This window comes from Octopus sinensis, linkage group LG4 (assembly GCF_006345805.1).
Source record: "Octopus sinensis linkage group LG4, ASM634580v1, whole genome shotgun sequence".
NCBI lineage: Eukaryota > Metazoa > Mollusca > Cephalopoda > Octopoda > Octopodidae > Octopus > Octopus sinensis.
The window spans coordinates 95,704,999-95,727,649 of record NC_043000.1 but is presented as its reverse complement, the minus strand read 5'-3'; the positions used below and the strand labels follow the sequence as shown (position 1 = coordinate 95,727,649).

Sequence of the window (22,651 nt, the reverse complement as noted above, 5' to 3'; positions counted from 1 at the left end):
CCATCCGAAGACCTGGCAAGACTAGTCAGGCCATAACCTGTGGCCCCTACCTGGGACGTAGTCAGTCCACCTGTGCATACCTTCCTTCTTGTGACACTTGTGAAGACCTGTTGAGGCAAGTGAAAATCAAAACAAATGAACATCAATGGAATTTGTATCTTTGTGGTACCAGTGCCGGTGGCACGTGGCACACAAGAAAACCATCCGACCGTGGCCGTAGCCAGTACCGCATCGACTGGCCTCCGTGCAGTGGGCACGTAACAAACACCATCCGATCGTGGCCGTTTGCCAGCCTCATCTGGCACCTGTGTCGGTGGCACATAAAAACACCATCCAAGCGTGGCCGTCTGCCAGCCTCGTCTGGCACCTGTGTCGGTGGCACATAAAATCACCCACTACACTCTCGGAGTGGTTGGCGTTAGGAAGGGCATCCAGCTGTAGAAACACTGCCAGATCTGACTGGACTGGTGCAGCTTTCGGGCTCCCCAGACCCCAGTTGAACCGTCCAACCCATGCTAGCATGGAAAGCGGACGTTAAATGATGATGATGATGATGATATACACACACACACAGTACGAGAGAGGAGATAGGCACATCATTACTGTATGTAAATATACTTGACGCTAAAAAATGAAAGAAAGCAAAATTAGCCAGGGGGCAATCTAAATTGAAAATGTAAATAGATGTAACTAAATTATAAAACTAATTATTTTGTCCAGTGTTTTATCACTGCGTTGGTAATATTTTCTCTGATCCATACAAATGTCGGAATTTGCAGAATCTTTCATCCTATACTTAAATCTGATATAGAGGTTAAGTATAAGGTACTTATGAAACATTCACACACACACAGGGTTTCCTTCTTTTGGTCATAAGGTCTGGTTTGAAGTAATCAGTTGTCTGACACATATTCAACAGCACAAAAGACAAGATTTTTTTGAGCGTTGCATTTGACTCAACAATGAGACATTATAGGCAGGTGTGAATGAGACTTGTGAAGGCTTTCAAATCATGTCTGGTTTGTGATGCTTTTGTGATATCTACATCTTAAAATGGTTTTAGTGTGATAACTGCTTAGTTGGTGGTTTTTGTTTCACCAAAAATCTCATGTTTAAATTAGAAACCAGTTTATTTTTATGGTATACTGGAATAGTGAAATAATATAGTAACAATATTATTGTCATTATATAACTTATTCAGTATGATATTGTGAATTTTGCCTGGTATCAAGTGTGTTGGCATGTTGGTATTTTACTTGAATTGTTTTGTTTTTTACTAATGGTTATTTGCTATTAGCCAAATGAGTACTATCATATATATATATATATATATATATATAATATTCATTCATTCATTTAATTTCTAAATGAATTTTCCAGCCATCTGTGCGTGTGTGTCTTTGTGCCTCACTGGATGTCTATACTGCGCAGTCGTACACTCCACCTGTCTGTGTGCGATGATTGATTGTTGGATAAGTGTAAAAATCTGGATAGGGTAGTGGTGGGAGGTCGTAGTGGTGGGACTAAACAAAGTACTTGGATGGGAAAAGGCATTTCTCAAGTGTGTGTGTGTTTGTTGCTTTAACAGCAAGTCATCTATTGTCCATATATGAATGCGTGTATGGTCACTGTTTTTAGAGCTGTGTAGATATCTGTATGTGCGTAATCATTGTATTGTAACAAACACATTTGGAAACACATCAGTTTACTATTACAGTTGTGTCCAACCTGTTTTAAAAAAAATATAGAAAAAAATCGTTACAATATAATATAATTTAGGTATCAATGAGGGGACTTCCACATGATTTCTCAGCCTGCTAGAAATAGCACCCAAGTGCCCTTTAAATCTTGCAGCTATTATCTTAAGATAAAAAATGGCTTATTTGATAATGTAGACCTTGTTATGAAAAGCCAAAATAAAAAAAAAAAAATCCTGTATGGTGATGATTGGAGTGTCCTTGGTCATAAGTTAACTTGGCTGTGCTGACCTGGGATGAAATACCACAATATTGACTTATATTTCATTGAAAACAAGTTGTTAGTTTTAAAAGAATATTACCCCAAAAATCTTTTTGTTATTTATAAATATAATTGTTGTAACTGTAGCATATGCATGAACGTGTGTGTGTGTGTGTGTGTTTCTATGATTATTCTTGGTTAAATGTGTGTGTGTGTGTGTGTGTGTATATATATATATATACACATATGTGTATGAGGAAATATTTATTATAGATGTGTGTGTGTGTGTATATATATATATATATATATATATGAAAATGTAATTAAGATTCTGTTGAATTAGATACTTAAATTGAGGCACTTTGCTAGGTTTCTTTCAAATGATGTAAATGTTTTTATTAATCAATTAAAGGTGTTGCTTGAAATCCCTGTAATGAATTGACACCTCTTTTACTTGTTTCAGTCATTTGACTGTGGCCATGCTGGGGCACCGTCTTTAGTTGAGCAAATTGACCCTGGGACTTATTCTTTGTAAGCCCAGTACTTATTCTATCGGTCTTTTTTGCTGAAGTGCTAAGTGACGGGACATAAACACACCATCGATTGTCAAGCAATGCTAGTGGGGACAAACACACACACATATATACATATCTACGACAGGCTTCTTTGAGTTTCCATCTACCAAATCCACTCACAAGGCTTTGGTCGGCCCGAGGCTATAGTAAAAGACACTTGCCGAAGGTGCCACACAGTGGGACTGAACCCGGAACCATGTGGTTGGTAATCAAGCTATTACCACACAGCCACTCCTGCACCTGTACATCTTTGTTACTCATTTATATATATGTATGTATGTATGTGTGTGTGTGGTAAGGAGTTTGTTTCCCTGCGTGACACTTTGGGAAAGTGTCTTCTACCATAGCCCCAGGCAACCAAAGCCTTGTGAATGAATTTGATGGACAGAAATTGAAGGACGCCCATCATACATGTGTGTGCATTACTATCTTCTTACTTTACTTCATGTAATATCCTTCATTTCCACTTTAGTGTAAAAATAAGTATGGAAGCAAGGAATAATACCATACTTTGAAACAGGTGAGGGTTGGTAACAGGAAGGGCACCTGATTAGAAAATCTGTCTCAACAAATTTCCTTTGACCCAGGTAAGCATGGAAAAATGGATGTTAAATGTCGATTGTGTGTGTATGTTTTTATATATTTATATATATATATATATATACACACATACATACACACACTCATTCATCTTGCATGCTGTCAGGATCTCATTGTGCTGTAATGCCTGCTTTGGCATTATTTCTACAGTTGAATGACCTTCCTAATGTCAACCACTTTATTGTAATGTATGTACTGAGTGTAGTGGGTGCTTTTATTTCATTAAAAACCATTTTAAAAAAAAAATTTATATGTAGCACTAACTCTAGTGAGGTTGCCATACAGCTTGTGTGACTGAGTTCTCTTTTGGTTAAGTTACTTTATATGTTTATATATCTAAATTTGTATATATGTATTTATATTTGTGTTTAGACGTGTGTGTGTATGTATAGTTGTTGACTGGTAGTGTATCTGGATGTAAAAACGTCATTCAACAAACTTAGTGTAAGCCATGCAAAGATGGGTGAGTAGATGTTAAATGATATGTGTGTGTACATGTTTTGTGTTTATAAAAATGACAATTGACAATCCTCACATATCAAGACAAAGGTACACATACACGCATGTGCTTACAATAGGCTTCGTTTAGTTTCTTTCCACCAAATTTATTCAAGGCTTTGTCAGCCCATGGCTGTATTAAGACACTTGCCAAGGCTACCATGCACTGGAACTGAATCTGAGAGCACATAGTTGGAAAGGCTGTACATATGTTTGTGTGCATGCTGTGTGTGTGTTCACATGTGTGTTTATAATTTATGTATTAGCTCTGGATATAGCGGGACTTAGAATAGCTAAGTCATCTATATCACTGATGATTCATATACCCTATAAGTTAATATGGTGTTGATTAATCCTGTGTCAGCATGATTGAGCAGACAGATGATCAGTCATTCCAGCTGTGACCACTTGTTTTTTTTTTAACTGTGACCTTTACTATTTGTTAAAGCAGTTGGTGTGAGTGGAAGGTTGCTAGGTATTTGCCAGTTGTTTGTAGGAGGTTGAACAACCATATTGAGGCACCTTGTAGATAATTTAAGGGTTCCTTATGAGTTTTATACATTCAAAAACACCTTATTTCACCCTTTCATTTGTATGGTAAATCCAACAGAAATCACTCAGAAATGTAACTAATATTTCAATAAGGAGATTTCTACAGGGATGTTTGACCTGTTTAGAATAGCAGCCAAGTCTCCCTCAACACCCCCACTGTTTTAATGGGGCGACATATTGAACATTAGTTTTAAATAAATTATGGTCTTTGCTGAAATATCTTTGATCATACTAATCTGAGGCTTGGCAACAACTCTGTCTTGCTTCTGTTTCATTCAAAATGAATAACTTTACAACAAATCACATTAATAAATCAAAAGTATACAATAATCTCAACATTAACCTTTTTGTTATCTTATTTCTATTGAAATACATGACCTTTCAGTAATTTTGAAAATAATGAATTTAGTAAAACAACTTTACTGTTATTAAGTTGGTATTTGGAACATAAATTAATATGAAATTTTGTTTAAAAGGTGTTAGATAATCTTAAGTGAAAAAGTTTCTATCCTAGATCAAGAGGCAGTCTCAGGTAGGTTGGTATTGAAAAGATTTATGTAATGCAATGGTGTGCCTATGATCACGTATCTTCTTATCAAGTATATATAAATCACAGTATGTGTGTGTATAATGACTAAAGCATACATTTCCACAATTCTCAGCCATTTTTCACCAAACTTTGTGCACACATTACTTATGTCCCAAGGATGGTCATGCACTGTAACATTTTGCCCAGAGCTCCTGTGTAATTGGATGTAAATAGACATAGTTTTTTTGTATGTAAGGTCTTCCGTAATTTTTCCTCTTTTTAAAAGTGAAAGGATTTTGTCTATTTCCGCTGTTCACCTACGACAGTGATTAGTTGACTAGGAACACTATGTGATGAATATCCAATACCAAATACTTAATCTACATATTTAAACTGAATTAAACTTGAGTAACCTATTCTGAGTTACTTGAAAGATGATGCTCCCTTCCCTCTCTTCTATTTGTTTATACCTTTGGTACCATTGTTTCACTTTAAGGATGCTTATATACCTATCCATTATCATATTTCGACTGATGTCCATTGTTTCAAATACGTTTTAGCGTTGTTGTTCTAACCCTTTTAAAACAACCATATATGATTTGTCCTAAAGAATCAACCTTTAAATAAGATTTTTGTTTCCACTAGTGAAAGCTATATTATCTTTCAGAAAGCTCCTTACCAGTTTAACTTTATTCACTGTTAGTTTATGTGCAGGCTATGTGGGAAGACAATAAAGGGGCTTTTGTTAGCTTATCTCTCAAAAAATATAGCTCCCTTTTCTGTTGAGAAAACTTGCAGAGGGGAACTTTTAATATCTTCCTTCAATTTCCTTACACCATTTATGTGGCTGTCTCTGACAAGAAATTTTGCTTTCATGTAAAACAACAGTATTTTGTAGACATCTGTAATCTACTCCCAAGACACTTCAGTAGCTCTGCTTTGGCATCACTTGCAAACTTATATGTTCTATGATCATTAAAGTGCAACAACCTCCACAACCAACCTTCAATTTCATTTTTTGTTCCTAGGTTAATCAGAATTATAGATTGTCATGTTACTCATAAACCTTTTAGGTAGTAAAATTAGTGGGAGAAAAATACCACCAAAGCAACTTAAACCGTACAAAGGATGGGTCTGTTTGCTAGAATATGTATATGGACATGTGTAAATACATAATAGAAAGGCATATCTATGTATGTATATCTGTTTATCTTCTACCACTGCATAACAACCAGTGTTAGTGTATTAACACCCCTGTAACTTAGTGGTTCAACAACAGGGACAATAGAATAAAGTACTAGGCTTAAAAAGAAGTCCTGAGGTTAATTTGTTCAACTAAAACCCTTTAAGGTGGTGCCCCAGCATGGCTGCAGGCAAATGACTGAAACAAAAGATAAAAGATTTTGTGTGTGTGTGTGTGTGTGACTAAGTTTTGTGGCTGGGATAGCTAAGTATCCTTCTCTATGGTAAACACCTATCTCTATTCCCCTACTATACTCTAACCTCTCACCTGGCACAAAGCTACTTCCCCACAGTTCCACTCCCTTTCTTGGCTGAAAGGTCTTTGTCCTGCAAGTTACTCAGCAACCAGGCGTCAGTGCCATGTAAAAAAAAAAAAAAAAAACGTCACTGCTGATGTCACATAAAAAACACCCAGAATACTGTAAAGTGGTTGACATTAGGAAGGGTATCCAGCTATAGAAACCATACCAAAGCAGACAATATAGCCCGTCAAACTGTCCAAAACAACATCTTGTGTACATTTTTTTTATGATTCAATTTTGTTACACATATCCTTATGCAGTACATTGTTATAAAGACAAAAATAATGATGACACTAAAATGCCTTTAATTTTAATCATGAAGATGTTGTGCACTGTTAATGCAGCTTATCCAGATAAGCATAAAATGAGAATTTCCAGTTAAATTTTCTCCATAGGATTGGTTTATATGACAAAACTAACCTCCCCAGCTTTATTGGTTAGTTTTCATTTCTGTTCAATTCTCTTTCATTCAAAACCTTTTGCTATTCTGCTTATTAGAAGCACAATGCTCAGTTTTAATTAGCTGTGTAAGATCATTAGAAAAGTCTTATGCTGGATTAGTATTGTTTGTTAATCCTTCTGTATTATAGGAAAAGAAATAAAAGCTGTTTATTTATTTGGCTTTTCAGTTGTAATATAATTTTCATATTTACATTAATATATTTAATTCTTCATGATTATATGAAATTTATTGGTATTCAATTGTTCTTGCAAAAAGTATGATTCTGATTTGTTAGATACGTGATATTAGAAAAATAAAGACGACTAGACATGAGTACACAAGTTTTGTACTTTGAAAATTTATTATTAGTAGAATGCTGATTGTTTTAATTTTTTTGTTTTCAGTCATCGAAGATCTGAATGGAAATGGGCTGCTGAGCGTTCCGCCATTGCTTCACGATGGACTTGGTTACAGGCTCAAGTTTCTGATTTGGAATATCGAATACGACAGCAAAGTGATACACACAGACAAATACGAAGTGAGAAAGGGGACTTGATATTTGAATCTCTACAAACTCAACCTGTAACATATAATTCACGGACAGGAGAAATCCTTAATCAAGAGGAAAAAAGTGGAGAGAAGAGAACAGAAAAATCTAATAAACCCTTTGTTTTTCAGTCCTCAAAATTTAATCAGTCATTAGTTAACTGCATTTTACCTCCTGGTCTGACATCACCAATGTCTAGTGGTAAAGACACTTGTCAGTCCTCAACACAGAAATCCTTAAATGGATTAATTGATAGTAACCATAACGGAAAAAGTGTTTCAACCAGTGATGTAGCTTCACCAACAGTAAAGACTGATGATAAGCTACTGTTAGAGAATTCAGAATCCTTAGCTACACCTACTGTGCCTGTTGATGTTACATGTCAGGCTGCAAGGTGTCGCCCTGTAAAAAGCTACAGAAAAAGGAAACTATTTCGAACTGCTGGTTTGCACCAGTTATATCGAAAAGCTACTCGTCTTTCAACTGTAAAATGTCATTGTTATACTCCAGTTGTTCCTTGTGCTATGTGTGGAGGACGTTATAATAACACTCAAACTTTAGATCCTGACCTCATGCCTTTACATGAAAGGTTGTCACTTTTGGATCCTTCTTTTCATCCAGTTTTATCTTTTTCTCAAGGTGAGTTCCTTATTTTTTTTTTAAAAGAAAAAAAATTTTTTTGCCAATACCACTAAAGGTTCTATAGATTGAGGGAAGTTGAGTAATTCATGTTAACTGGGGCTACCTTTTTTTATTTTATTACTATTTTCAGTACTTTGCCTGCCATTAGTAACTCTCACTGTATCTCAGGAGTCATTGGTGACACCCATGCTATAAGACAATATGGTTGTTTATTATTTAGTGAACTGGAACAATGTTTATGGTTTTAAAAAAATAAGCACAAAATTTTATAACAATTAGACTGCTGGTGCAAATGAAAATGTCACAAACTGGGTTTTATAGGCAGTGTTAAACATCTGATATTAGAGTTTTGATTAATTATCATATTTTAAAAGTTTGTCATCAAAGTAAGGTAGAAACTTTAGAATATTTCATTTTCTCCAGTGTGAATAACTCAATATTTTTGATATTAGGCATATGGATGGCAGAATCAGTAGTGTACCTAGAAAAAATATCTTAATCCTGCTCATTCCTTTCATCCTTCGATAACTACATTGTAATTGACTATATCCTTGGAATATTTCATCTACAATAACTTTGTCTATATCAATCTATCCTGCAATGGTTTCACTACAAATATTACTGGTTTTAATAGCAAATTCATTGTTAAGAATTTTTTTTAATATTTTACTTATGAATGCACATCAAACCAGCCTTCTTCTTTCTTAAGTAAAAATATTTTCTTAGCTTTTTTTTAATATCATTTGTCATTGATATTTTAAGATAGTTGTTCCTTATTTCTTCCTGATATCTACTATTCAAATTTTAAATTCTACTTTGCATCAAATCCAATACGCACTCTCATAACGAGAGAGTGTCTTATACTTTTACAAGAAAGGGGTGACACTGACTTCAAAGTTTCAATCTACTAGCTTCTGTTGGACAGTCAACAAAGGCTAGCAGGCCAAAACTTCGCAGCCACTGTTACTTTTACCTTGTGGAAGTATAAGATGTTCCCTAGAAAAAGTATTAATTCTTCAGTTTAATGTTAAGTTTTTAGTATAACTCAACATAAAAACAAGCATTAATGTGTGTGTGTGTGTGTATATATATATATATATATATATATATATATATATATATATATATATTTATTTATTATTTATTTATATGTGCACTACTGACACTCCATCAGTTATGGTGACAAGGGTTCCAGTTGATCTATGAACAGAACAGCCTGCTTGTGAAATTAATGTGCAAGTGGCTGAGCATTCCACAGACACGTGTACCCTTAATGTAGTTCTCAGGGAGATTGAGCATGACACAGAGTGGGACAAGGCTGGCCCTTTGAAATACAGGTACTATTCATTTTTGCCAGCTGAGTGAACTAGAGCAATGTGAAATAAAGTGTCTTGCTCAAGGGCACAATGTGCTGCTGGGAATCAAACTGATGACCTTACAATTGTGAGCCGAATTCTGTAACCACTAAGCCATGTGCCTTCACACACATGCGCGCGTGCGCATATATATATATATATACACATACACACATATATAAATAAAACTAGCATTGCACAATATTTAATCTTGTGGGAACTGTTGTGCAGTTGCAAATCTTTTGCAGTAAACTCCTTTTTAAGCTCCCCTTGACTTTGAACTAATATAATTAAGTGCAAATTGAAGTTAATTACTTTTCCAATTTTCCAAAGGGAAAACAGTTAAGTTAGTGTAAGCAATATTAAACTTGGTGACCCCCCCCCACACTTTTTCTCATGTATGACATACATTTACTTGTGGCTTTTGTTTTTTCTTTTTTCATCACTACTTAGTTACATATGGTAAAGTCACTGTTTTGCTTAAGAGGGCTTATAAGATTGGAATTTACCCAGAGTTGGTTCCCATATTTGCTGAAATTATCTCTGTATAATGTATAGCTGATAAAGATGTTGGCTAGTTGGACTGTTTCTTCAGTTAAGCTTTGCATCATTATATATATGAGAGGCAGGTACAGAAAGTAAAAGATACAGAAGAGATGCAAGATGAGTGCGCATACTAGGCTTGGTGGTGATCAATTATTAAAGGAATGCTATACATGCATGTACACACACACACATACACTGAAAGTAAAATAATTGTAGAAACAGAGGAGGAGAGGGAGTAAAAGACAATAACAAATATTCTTCTTTTCAAAATTCATATTTCATCATTTTGTATAAGCACAATTATTGTATATGTATGTCATATTTCCTGATATAACCAACCATGGTCGAAAAGTATACTCAAGTCATATGGTTAATACTCTAATTATATAAGTTAGATGCATAGGTATGGGAAGTGTAGCACCTGCAATTTAATAGGAATAGAAACTGTTGTAACAGTGAATAACTCAGCTTGTTGCTTTCCTTTATCTGTGAGCTTACAACTTTTTATTTTTGTAAGAAATTTGATATTCTTTTACTAGTTTTGGTCACTTGACTCTTGCTATACTGGGTCACTACTTTCTGGAGTACATTTAACATCAACTTCAATACTTTATCAATGTAGGTGGGCTTTGTGTGTGTGAGCCAGGGGGAGAGGCGGCAGAGATAAGTAATGTTTATAAAGAGTACCCAAAAGATTTACTAAAGTATATTCAATAGTGTTAAAGTTGGTTACTTTTCCATTTCTTGAAGTTTTAGGTTTGAATGAGTGTGTTCACTAACACATTGTTCATGCTTATTACTATCCAACATTCTCTCATCTATCTTGATTCTTTAGTTTTCACTCTTGCTCTCTCCATCTCCTCAGACATATATTGTATAGTTGTGAGGTCTCTCTAGTTTTATGAGATACAACATCACCAGCACTGATGCCACAATGAAATGTTCTCTACATTTTTATAAAGTGGTTAGGGAATGAACAAAAATATTGTGGGTTCAAGAAGATTCTTAATCTTGTTGAGCAAGTAGTAACCTCTCGTTGCAGCCATGATAAAATCTACACTTTGTAAGGTGGTTGTTGTTAGGAAGGGCATCCAGTTGTAGAAACCAAGAACAATGAAATGTATCAGTGAGACAAAGTACCAGTTAAGTAATGGGGGGTCAATGTAATCAACTTGTCTCCTCACTTTAGAATGCTGGACTTGTGCTAAATTAAAATTAGGATTTTGAAATAATTTTGCTTTTTGAAGTCAATCATTTTCTCTATGTATTCTTTGAATGACTCGGGTATTACATATTATAGCTATATCTTTTTCAAGTTTGGTCATGTGAAGATACATTCATTTCTATGAGTTTGTGTTTAGAATATTCATATAGTTCTCTATATAATGTCTGAAGTGTGTTTGATGGAAACACAAATATGCACAAAAAACGTCCATTATCAAGAGTGTTTACTAACAAATTTAATTCTCCATTTCTTCCCCACCCTCAAACTTTCTACATTGACATAACTCCTAAGTGTCTGGCTTGCGATTGTGTGTATATTAATACTTTATAGAATAGTTGCAATACCTTTGTAGACATAATAGCTTAGATTCTACCTTTACCTATTATAAACTGTAAGTCCAATGGCTAAAACTAGTAAGTGAATAAATATATATATATAATGCTTATTCTAGATGAATTAGCTTATGACATTCTGAATAGATCCCTCTCACTCCCTGTCTTTGGTTGGTATTGCAGAAGTTACACATATTCAGGTACATAGATAACAACTTTGTATTGAATGTAGTTTTCTCAATGACTTAGTCAGAAGAAAAAGGTTAACATTCATAACCCATTTCAGGCTGTCCTAGAATAGAACATGTTAGATCACTACATGAACTCCAGGACTTTCACTTAATGGCAAACAATACAAATTAAATCTAATGCAAGATTAAAGCTGGAATGCATACTTTAAATTTGGTGTAAAGAAAGTATGCGAAATGGTACATGCTGAAGTCTGCTTTGGTAAAACAAATGAACAGGTTTCCAGTGAAAATTATGACAATCAAAATGAAGGCTTTTATTTTTCAAGTCCTGTATCATCATCGTTGTTTTAATGTCTACTTTTCTATTCTTGTGTGAGTCGAACAAAGTTTGGTTGAGGCAGATTTTGTCCTTCCTATCGCTGACCCTCACCAGTTTCCAAGCAAGGTAACAATGGATATGAATGATGTTGCTTGTATAACAGTGACAGTCAATTTACAACTATCATAGAATGTCAAGATAAGGAGGCACAAACATACCTGTATGTGTGTGTGTGTGTGTAGATATATATATAAATAAAATAAGTATCTTTCAGTTCGTTTACCAAATCAACTCACAAGGCTTTGATTAGCCTAGGGCTATAGAAGTAGACACTTGCCCTATAAAGCCTTAAGTGGGCAGGAGAAAGATGTTTCTATACAACACATTTTTTATAGCTCTGTTTACCCTATGAAAAAGTTCTGCATATATTTGGAAAGAAAATAAAGCTTATTTAAAGCTGACTTCAATTTAAGTTGATAAATTTCCAAAACCAAAAACAATATCAAACATATACAACTAGGGCACTTAGAAAGAAAATATTAGCAACAACAAAATGCCAGCAAGAATAAAATCACTAATGTTAATAATATATTGAGAATTTAAGTGAAGATAGATAGATATAGCACATATAAAACAACCAACCTACAAAATACTGATGAAAATACAATTATAGGATACTAAAAACTAAAACCTGGATAAAAAGGAATATGAGAAATATTTCAAACTTTTGAAGATGACGTTAATTTTTTAAGTTGGAAATAGTAAATTAAAATCCATAATTCTTTCTGTGGTTTAAGAAAATACTCTTCTCTTGGCATTAAAACTTAATAAAGCAGAAATAACAATAAAATCAAATCTAGTTTTCAAAGATAAACGAAAACAGATGTGGACTTTAATATCATCAGTAAAAGTCATTATGTAGCAGCTACAGTTAAAAAAGTGGGTTCCTATAGGAACAACAAAACCCAAGCAAATGAGAGGTCACTGAGTGGTATGTCTTGATCTGCTTGAAATCGTATCCAAATTTGCCTAGAATCTCAGCCTTGCTGGAGAATGTAGTATTTGATGCATTATCTGAATAGGATGGTGTGGTCATGGCTGAAATGTCTTTGCTCATTGGTTTGCTCAACTGTGGCTAAGCAACAATGTGGAAAACATCAAAAATAGGTAAAAGTTCTCAATCCTTAATGAAATTGATAGTAAAATTGGAGGAGTGGGAAAGCCGAATAGACAAGATATTACAGTTATAGAATTTAAAATAAGTACATAAAATCAAAGAATACCTGAAAAAGGAAAAAGATCCCAACTAAATTGCAAAGAATTCATTATGAAAAGTAACAAGTTTTCAAGTTCAATCCGGAATGATTTTCTTAAGATCTACAGAGTTGTTAAACCAGGTAACTAAGTCTGATTGTAAAGAGTTATGTAATTAGAACGTACGTGACTTGGTGGTTAGTGTCATGCTTACAATCGTACGGTTGTCAGTTTGATTCCTGGGCTGGAGCATGTGTTGTGTAAGCTGTAGAAATGAGTTGTGACATTACTGGTGCCAAACTGTATCAGCCTTTCCTTTGGACAACATCGGTGGTGTGGAAAGGGGTGACTGGTATGCATGAATGACTGTTGGTCTTCTACAACCAACCTTGTTGAGACTTGTGCCTCTGAGGGGAACTTTCTAGGTACAATCCCATGGTCATTCATAACTATAGCATTTATGTAATTTAGGAAATTCTATTGGAAAGATGTAGACCTGAAACTTTAAAAAATAAATGTGTTTAATTTTATTTTTATTGTGTAAATAGCACCAGCAAATATTGTTTTCAGTCATTTTATTAGAAGGAGAGTGTTTGAGATTACTTCTGTTTTAGCTTCATGATAGTAAATATATATTTTTTCAAGTGCTGAGGAAGCATATCATTATTGTTTTAATGTCTGCTTTTCCATGCTTGTATGGGTCTGACATAATTAGTTAAGGCAATTTTTCTAACACCCCCTCCTCCCCTGCAAATCTTTGGTTTCAAGCGAGATACTACTTTTCCATGACATGCTTTTTAAAAAAAGTTTGGAAACGTACACTACTTCTGTGACAGTGATAATTATTTGCAACTTGCATGATATTAAGACAGATATACACATACACTGCAGGTTTATTTTAGTTTCTATCTATCAAATCGCAAAGCTTTGTCAGCCTAAGACTATTTTAGAAAACACTTGCCCAAGGTGGTGTGTTACTGAACCTGAAATCATGTGGGTAGGAAGTAAACTTAACTATGCAGTCATGAGTTGATTGATGAAAATGTGTAATATTGTACAGAGGTAACATGTACTGTTACATAATACATTTTAAAACTTAAATTTAGAGAAACATTATGTTCTCTTTATCATAACTGTATGATTGTATCTACCAGGAGAAACATTGCTGCCCGGGTGATTAAAAAGTTTATATAAATATATGTATACACACACACTTGCATCTATGTACAGAGATACATTATTCAATATATGTTTTTCTAACTTTTAAAGAAATTCTGAAACATAAAACAGTGTAATGAGTTTAAAACCTAAGTTTTATTTCTAGATACTGAAAACAACTTAAAAGCGCTTTATAACTACTATATGAGAATAGTGAAATCTGAAAGTACTTAAATTTGCGAGGAACAGATTCTTTTGTATCTTTAAAGCTATGATTGTTATAACAATATTGTCATGACAATATAAGTCTGCATAAATTAGACAGGTGGTTGGAAATGACAAAGGAGTGAATCTAGGTTTAACTCAGGAGATGAATATTGTGAATGAGAACTGTATAACAGTGAGCAATGTTCCCTCTAATTTTTTTTTTTGTGTAAGTGTGTACATAAATTTACTTCTGTGCAGATTTTGTCTTTGTTTCTTTGCAAAGCATGTGTGCATCCATGCAAATAACCACCATTCAAATTTCTTGAGTAAAATATCTGATTTCATTAAAAAAAAACCTGGTGTGCACAAACTCATTGCTTAGAGGAAACACTGAAAGTAAGGTATAAACTTTGAGCAAAGATTGTGTTAAAAGTAAAAGCAACATTTTTATTAAAACAGTAACATCTTAAAATTCTAATTTTAATATGATTGATCCAAAAGTTGTGTTTTGAGTTTTAGTTACATATATCTACAGATTATACTTACAGTTACAATAAGGATGTAAGAGAGTAGAAATAAGTACAATTGGCTTGACACTATATAAAATGCATGATATAGAAGTGGTTAATGTTATATAATGACTAACTTACTCTAAGAACCTCCTAAGAATAGATGCTCTACATATCACCTCTTGTGATTTGGAAACTTCCAGATTGCTACATTGCAGCATGTTAATTCTTTTTGTTTCCATATTTCTGATGAAATGTATTGCTTCTGTTTCAATTAATTTTGAAAATACCAAATAATTTAGTAAAATAACTTTGTCGTTACTAAGCTGGTGTTTGAAACTTCAATTTGCATAAAATTTTGATGTTAGTTTTTAATTTAGATCACTTCAAGTTGTCTTGTATTGAAGAACCAGGGTGGTCTTGGACAGTTTGTTATCAAAAGGATTAATATAGTTCTAATTTTAAAATTTGGTGTACCACAGGAAGGTTCAGATGTTTCCCTGCACACTTGCTCCTGCACATGTGGTTACATCACTCATGTATTTTATATCACTCTTCATTCCTTGGCCACCATTTGTGCCCAGGCATCATTTGCATGCAAGGGCTGATATGCACTATTTCCATTAACAAAGACCTTGGAAATCTCTTATAAATATGTCAAGTTTATTTTATTCAATAGCATGAAGACACAGCTATCACACACACCAAGTAAAGAACTAAACACTGAGCCTTCTCTATATTCCTCACTTGTTGCAACTAAAATTTTCCTAATCTGTAAATACTTGTCTTTGCAATCTTTGCCAGAACAACTTCAATTCTGTACATTTGAGTGCTGCTGTAAGATGTTAGTGCACTCCCCAAATTAGCTACTGCTCACATGTCTGATAGTGCTGCTGTTACTACTACACAGGCAAGCTTTCTCGACTACATTAAAAAAAGAAAAAAAGTAGGCCATCCAACTAATTGAAAAATTTTCTGTCACTAACACTTTACAACCACTTGCCCACTGATGCACTGTATCCTCTTTCTGTCTTTTCTACCACTATAGCATTTCCTATTCTGCTGAACTTATGAGCTATGTATTGTTTTATCTACACTCTTATTTTTATTTTGCCTCAACCCCAAAATTTCACTCGATTCTTTATCCCCAGATCTCTTACTTTTTAAAATTACCTCTGTCTGTTTTCCCTGCAGGTAATAACATCAACTATATGAATCTGAGGCTACCACCTGCAAGGGTTGGAAACATTTTCTCTCCTTAAAATTATCAAGATGGTCTTTTTTAAAATACTATTCAGCTCAGAATTGGTGTCATTTTTTAAAAATATAAATGGTGTGACTGTTAGTGTTTTTTTTTTTCTTTTGAGTTATCCAAAACTGAATTTGATAGAAATAATTGATTTCTTTGTTATCTACAGACATCCAAAAAGTGGTGAATAGATTTATTGTGTATTAGTGTATAAAAATAATGCAATCATAATGAGGAGTGCTAATTTGTTAATTTTGTATAGGAAAGCAAGAGTGAATACTATTTTGGAATATTTGGAGATTTAAAAGAAAAAAATCATACGCCATTACATTTTATAATTTAGGAAACATTGAAATTGCTTTTTTTTTTAAATAGAACTCAAGACTTTTTTCAAATTGTTTGGTGCAATGTATTAATTCTTGATGTCCATAAAATATCTTTCAAAAACTACAGGAAAAAAATTGTTACATAGATATGATTAATTGGCCATCATTAATGATGGAGCACATTCTTTGTATCAGATTTCTTGGCATTATGTAATTAGAAAAAAAAAATTTTAATGGAAGCTATGGGCATGTCTGTGGGTAAGAAGCTTGCTGACCATGTAGTCTTGAGTTCAGTCCCACTGCATGGCATTTGGGGCAAGTGTTTCTGCTTATAGTCCTGGACTGGCCAAAGGTTTGTGAGTAGATTTGATAGACACAAATGAGTGTGTGTTTGCTCCGCACCATCTCTTGATGACTGGTGTTGGTTTGTTTATATTCTTGTGGCTTAGTGATTTGGCAAAGTAGAGCTATAGGACAAATTACTAGGCTTCAAAAATAACTGGGATCAATTTGTTTAACTAAAATCCTTGTAGATGGAGCTCTAGCATGGCCACATTTGAATGACTAACAAGTAATGATAAAAGCTCTTAGAATAAGATTGTTTTCAGACTGTAGATTATTGTAATGCTCTGCTTTCAGATGAAGTGTTGAATTTTAAAGTTATAAGGAACAAATCACCTACCTAATTGGCAATTAATCAATTGAATAGATTTGGCAGAGATTATTTTTTAAATAATTAATTGTATACTATTAATATACTATCAAATTGTATATAGAATAGTTTTAGAAATAAATACAATATTTATGGATTTTATTATATTAAAAAACTAAGACATGGATATAGCAATTTGCAAGCATTTTACTTCTCAATGATAGATTTTTTTTTATTTATTTGGAAAAATGTTTTATCTGATGTAATTAATAACTTTTACAATTACATAAAAAGCAAGTTAGATTATCTGCAATACATTTATCAAACCATGGTAGGGTTAAATAAGACGACCATGGGTTAGCTAATTAATCTTTTTTTTTTTTTTTTTTAATAGGCAGAAGGCTTGAATTTTTGGTTGGGTAGGGGTAGTAAATTACATTGACTTCAGTGCTGAATTGATCCTTATTTTAGTGACTTTTTGCAGGATAAAAAGCAAAGTTAACCTTGGTGGAGTTTGAATTCAGAACATAAAGATGGACAAAATGCTGTTAAGCATTTTCTCTGGCATGCTAATAATTCTGCCAGCTCACCATCTTGGAGTTAGATAATGGTTTCAAATTTTGGCACAAGGCCAGTAATTCCTGAGTGGTTGGGTAAGTCAATTACAGTGATTGGGGTCAATCCAATGTAATATTTTATCAGTCCTGAAAGGATAAAAGGCAAAGTCGACCTTGGCAGAATTTGAACTCAGAATATGCAGACAAGCGAAATACCACTATGCATTTTACCTAGCATGCTTACGATTCTGCCAATCTTATGGTTAGCTAATAATAACATCTAGTTTAATAAACAATAGAAACACCTCCAATTTCTAAAAAAATGTTTTGGGTTGTCTCTGTTGCTTTGCTTGCTCAAAGGTTGAGTTAACCCTCAATATTTTCCTTTAATTTTAACCCTATTATGCTTAATTCTGAAGTTGAAACCATTGATAAACCAATTTTTGTCAGTTACTTAGATTGCAGTATAGTCACTACTGCTCTGTAATTGAGTTTCTCAATTATAGTGATAGAGCCAAAAGGTTGATTATCATGGTAATGTATAGATTTTGCCCTGTAATAATAGCATTTGGTAAGTAGATTAATATTTTGGAATTGATTAGGTGTGCCTTTGTTCCAACTAGTTGAAAAGTTTTAGTCAAAATTATTTTATAGTTGCAGCCCAAAAAAAAAAAAAAAAAATGCTTGGTTGGTTATAATGTTCAAAGGGAAGTAAGTTTGCAGATATAAAATTACTAATGCGTTGTGGAATTACATAGATTGTGCTAAGTGTAGAGAAGAAATGGCAGTTTCATTTATTTTAATTATATAAATTGAAACCGAGTTCTAATTATTAGAACATATGTTGACCAAATGATTGAGAAAACTAAATAATTCTTCTGCATGATAAATAGGTGTGTGTGAGGGGCAGCATATGTTACATTGCTGAACATGAAACAACTAATGAAGAATAATATATGCAGTAAGGAAGAAATATATATCTTTTACTTGTTTCAGTGATTAGACTGTGACCATGCTGGGGATACTGCCATGAAGAATTTCAGTCAAACGAATTGTACCCAGTACTTTATCGGTCTCTTTTGCTAGTCTGCTAAGTTAATTGGATGTCAAAACATCAATATCAGTTGTCAAGTGGTGGTGGGATCACACATACATGGGTTTCTTTCACTTTCTGTCTATCAAATCCACTCAAGGCTTTGGTCGACCTGAGGCTGTAAGAGAAGACACTTGCCCAAAGTGCCACACAATGGGACTGAACTCTGAACCATGTGGTTGGGAAGCAAACTTCTTACCACATAGCCACACCTGCATATACAGTTGACCATTTTTCAGCAAGACTAGAAAATAATTACTTGTTTTAGTTACGACGTTCTCTGCAAGTAATAAGCCTCTCCAAAACTTGCTGAAAGATCGGCATATGACATGTTGATGTTGTGTAGTTAAGAAAAGTACCAGACTATATACTGGGTAGCATTGTTTTTGACTAAAAATTCTTGAATGTGATACTCTGAATCCAGTAAAAGAATGTTGGAGAATTGTTTAGAAATGGAATAATCCTCACTTATTTTGGTAAATTATGAAGAGGCTATATACTTTGCTGAATATGTCAAAAATAAGGTAGAAAGAAACCTGCTCAAACTTGTCTCATGCTAGAGAAATGTAAATATATTGAGTTGTTAGCTAAGCATTAAATTATATGCTAATGTTCATTTACCTTCGGTTTAATTATTGTTTGCTGAAATGTAGAGTTGGCTAAATATGTTTATTGAATGGCTCTATTAACTTTGAATTTCTCCTTTTTTTTCTATTGTTAGCCTGTTTTCTATTTAGATTAGGAAATCTTTGAGCAATAATACAAACAGATATATCATGCTTGTTACAAAAAGGGTGGATTCCAGCTGGAAAAAATACGAATTTCAGAATTGGCTAGTTATATATATATATATTTATATTTATTTCAGCATAAATAAATACATATTTGAATAAACATTTGTGCAATTAGCTTTGATAATGGTTTTTTTAAGCATATTATTCTATGAAACTACCTTCGGCTTCAATGGCTGGTTCAATGAGAGACCAAAACTGCTGGCATGCTGACACTGTATGGTCCTTATTCATTTCGGACATCATCTGGACAATGGTGGCCTTCAGTGAAGCTATGATATTATGAGGATGATGATTAGTCTCCCTTCCAACAGTACTCCACACACTATAGTCAGTGGGGTTCAAATCTGGTGAGTTTGGAGGCCACATATTGGTGTTACATTATTGTAAAGATTGTCTGACTACCATTCTTCGGTGACTAGAGCTTTGTGAGAAGGTGCTGAGTCTTGTTGAAACGTATGACCTTCCATTGCATACTTCATCAATCCAGGACTTGATAACAGTTTCTAGTACCTCAATGTATTCGGCAGCATTGATTCTAAGACACTATGGAAAAAAGTGGGGAGACATCACATGACCTTCACTACTCACCACTCCTAAAACCATCACAGTTGCTGGAAATTTCGTGCGCATCACTCTGGGTACTTCAGAAGGATCTGCACATAACCATCTGTCATTTCTTCTGTTAGACTTTTGGTCCTGGTCAGCTTTTTTTCGTCAGCAATGGATCTCATTGATCTGGGGTTTTCATCAATAATGTTTTGAACATGTATAAATTCCGGTGTCCTTTTAGTGTCTGAGTATTGTGAATGTTTTTTTTTGTCTTTGATTCAGGTGAAACACTATCACCTCATATCTCCAGTTCCAACCGAACTTTGTGTACAAATGGTCTTGCAACATTTAGAAAGTTGCTAATTTTTAAATCACTGTGGTTTGCATGTATAGCAACTATGACTGCATGTCTTTTCATTTCTTGAGTTAGTATATCTTGAAAAAGTTAGCTGGGGGGAAAAAAATGATACATTAAATAATTTGAAGGTGTAACAAACTAAAAATGAAATGTCCTCAAATACCCCTGTGTGTGTATATATATATATATGTTTGTAAACTATGCTATCATGATAGCACACATATTTTGGTGTATAGTTCTTAATTAAAATCATGTTCTTTGCAGTTTTTTTAACTTTTACTATTTGGTTTCCAAAGTTTATTTTGGACTAGCATTTTATGGAAATCTTTGTTGATGTGTACCACAAGAACAATAGTCATATAAACAAGATAAAACCTTTTTGTTACCATATTTCTGTAGAAATATACCACCTTTCTTTCAATTAGTCCTAAAGTTAATGAAGCATTTAGTAAAATAACTATTATTAAGCTGGTGTTTGGAACATAACATGAAATTTTGCTGAAAGATTTAAATTTAGATAACTCTAAAGGGGGAAGTTTGTATCCAATGAAACCAAGCAGTCTCAAGTGGTTTGGTACCAAAAGTGTTAGAGAGTACATTGTTTTGCTTTGTTACATATTGATCAAAACCGTTGCATTTTAGTAGGTCTCTATGATGAGCCATTTTAAAATCAATCTTACAACTATTAATTCACAATAAAATTTTCTCTTTGTACCTGCTATTGATCTTGGCTTGACCTTCAAACGTTGCATTGATTTGATAAATTTGTAATGCTTGTGTAATTTTAGTTTTAAAAAATAAATGAAATTGTGAACAATAGTCTCACTAAATATTTGTCTTTCTAAAGAGAAATTTGTATACTTTAGATAACAAGTACATATGAAAGGTTTATAGTCCTTTTATTGTACAAAATGATAGTATACGTGTGGTAAAAAAAGGTACCAAAATGACTTGCAACAGACAATGGTCAGTCATGAATCATGATTGAAACTTAGTGAATATATAAAAGCCTTTTGTTTATTTGAATGTTTCACTTCCCTTGTAAATCATTTTTTAAAACATACTCTGATTCGCCTACATAGCTATGATTTAACCATTTGATATTATCACTCATATTTATTTTTTGACAACTGAATAGCTATTGAATTGTAGCTAATCCTCTCATTTTAGCCAGTCATACTTAAGATGATGCTTATCAAACTATCCTTATTTGGTACAGACTTCACTATTTCTTTTAACTCTTTCTGTTTCTCTTCAATGATACACTTTATAGCTTCGGGGTTTTTTTGTTTTAGTCTTTCATATAGTTTTAGATTTAGTAACTTAGTTTTTCATTGTTTCTAGCTGTTTTTAACATAAAGTATATATGAATTCATACATGCACAATCTTGAAGATTTTATACATTAAAATTCTTGGAGTATTTTAGCTCCTCACCTCTCTCTCACATATAATTTTTTCTGTTTCAGAAATTCCATTACCTGTTCATTTTGAAGCACTGTTAAAAAGTGGTGAATGGCAGAACAAACCTTCCCCTAAGCCAACTAAATCAACAAATGAACGCAGGTATGTGTATATTTGTCTGAATGGGTATACCTGTCTATATATTTATATGTCTAAGCGAACTAAATCAACAAATGAACGCAGGTATGTGTATATTTGTCTGAATGGGTATACCTGTCTATATATTTATACGTCTGTTACACCCTTAAAGTTTTCAGCTGAAGGTAGAGGAGTTATACTGAGTAAAGTGGCAGACAAAAGGAGAGCATAGTGAGTGTTTAGTGGGAGAGGGGAAAAATATGAAACACGGATATCATTTAAAGAAAGAACAGCAGTTCTGAACAAATTAGCAGGCAAAATGATGGGGTGGGTGTTAAAAAGAGAGATGTGAAATATATATGAATGCTATACAGATGTTGGTGCACATATGCTCATGTTACACTAAGAAGTAAGAACTGTAGTAATTTTTTCAGGTGTTAGGGTTATAGGTTAGAATGTTGGTGGAAGTGATAGGGATGGTGGAGAATGTAGGGGTTCCTTTCCCCCTTTATTGAACTACAATTTATGTTTCTTGGAATTCTCATTTGA

General features: G+C 33.6%; 1 protein-coding gene across 5 annotated transcripts in view; it reads left to right on the top strand.

Annotated features, from left to right (window-relative positions):
- LOC115211033 (KAT8 regulatory NSL complex subunit 1) overlaps nt 1-22,651 on the top strand; it is an 86,279-nt gene that overhangs the window by 48,361 nt on the left and 15,267 nt on the right. For all 5 annotated transcript variants that reach the window (XM_029779891.2, XM_029779893.2, XM_029779890.2 and 2 more), the window contains exons 3-4: nt 7,104-7,885; nt 22,030-22,126. In XM_029779891.2, coding sequence (XP_029635751.1) covers nt 7,104-7,885; nt 22,030-22,126 — 879 coding nt within the window. The remainder of the gene's footprint in view (nt 1-7,103; nt 7,886-22,029; nt 22,127-22,651) is intronic.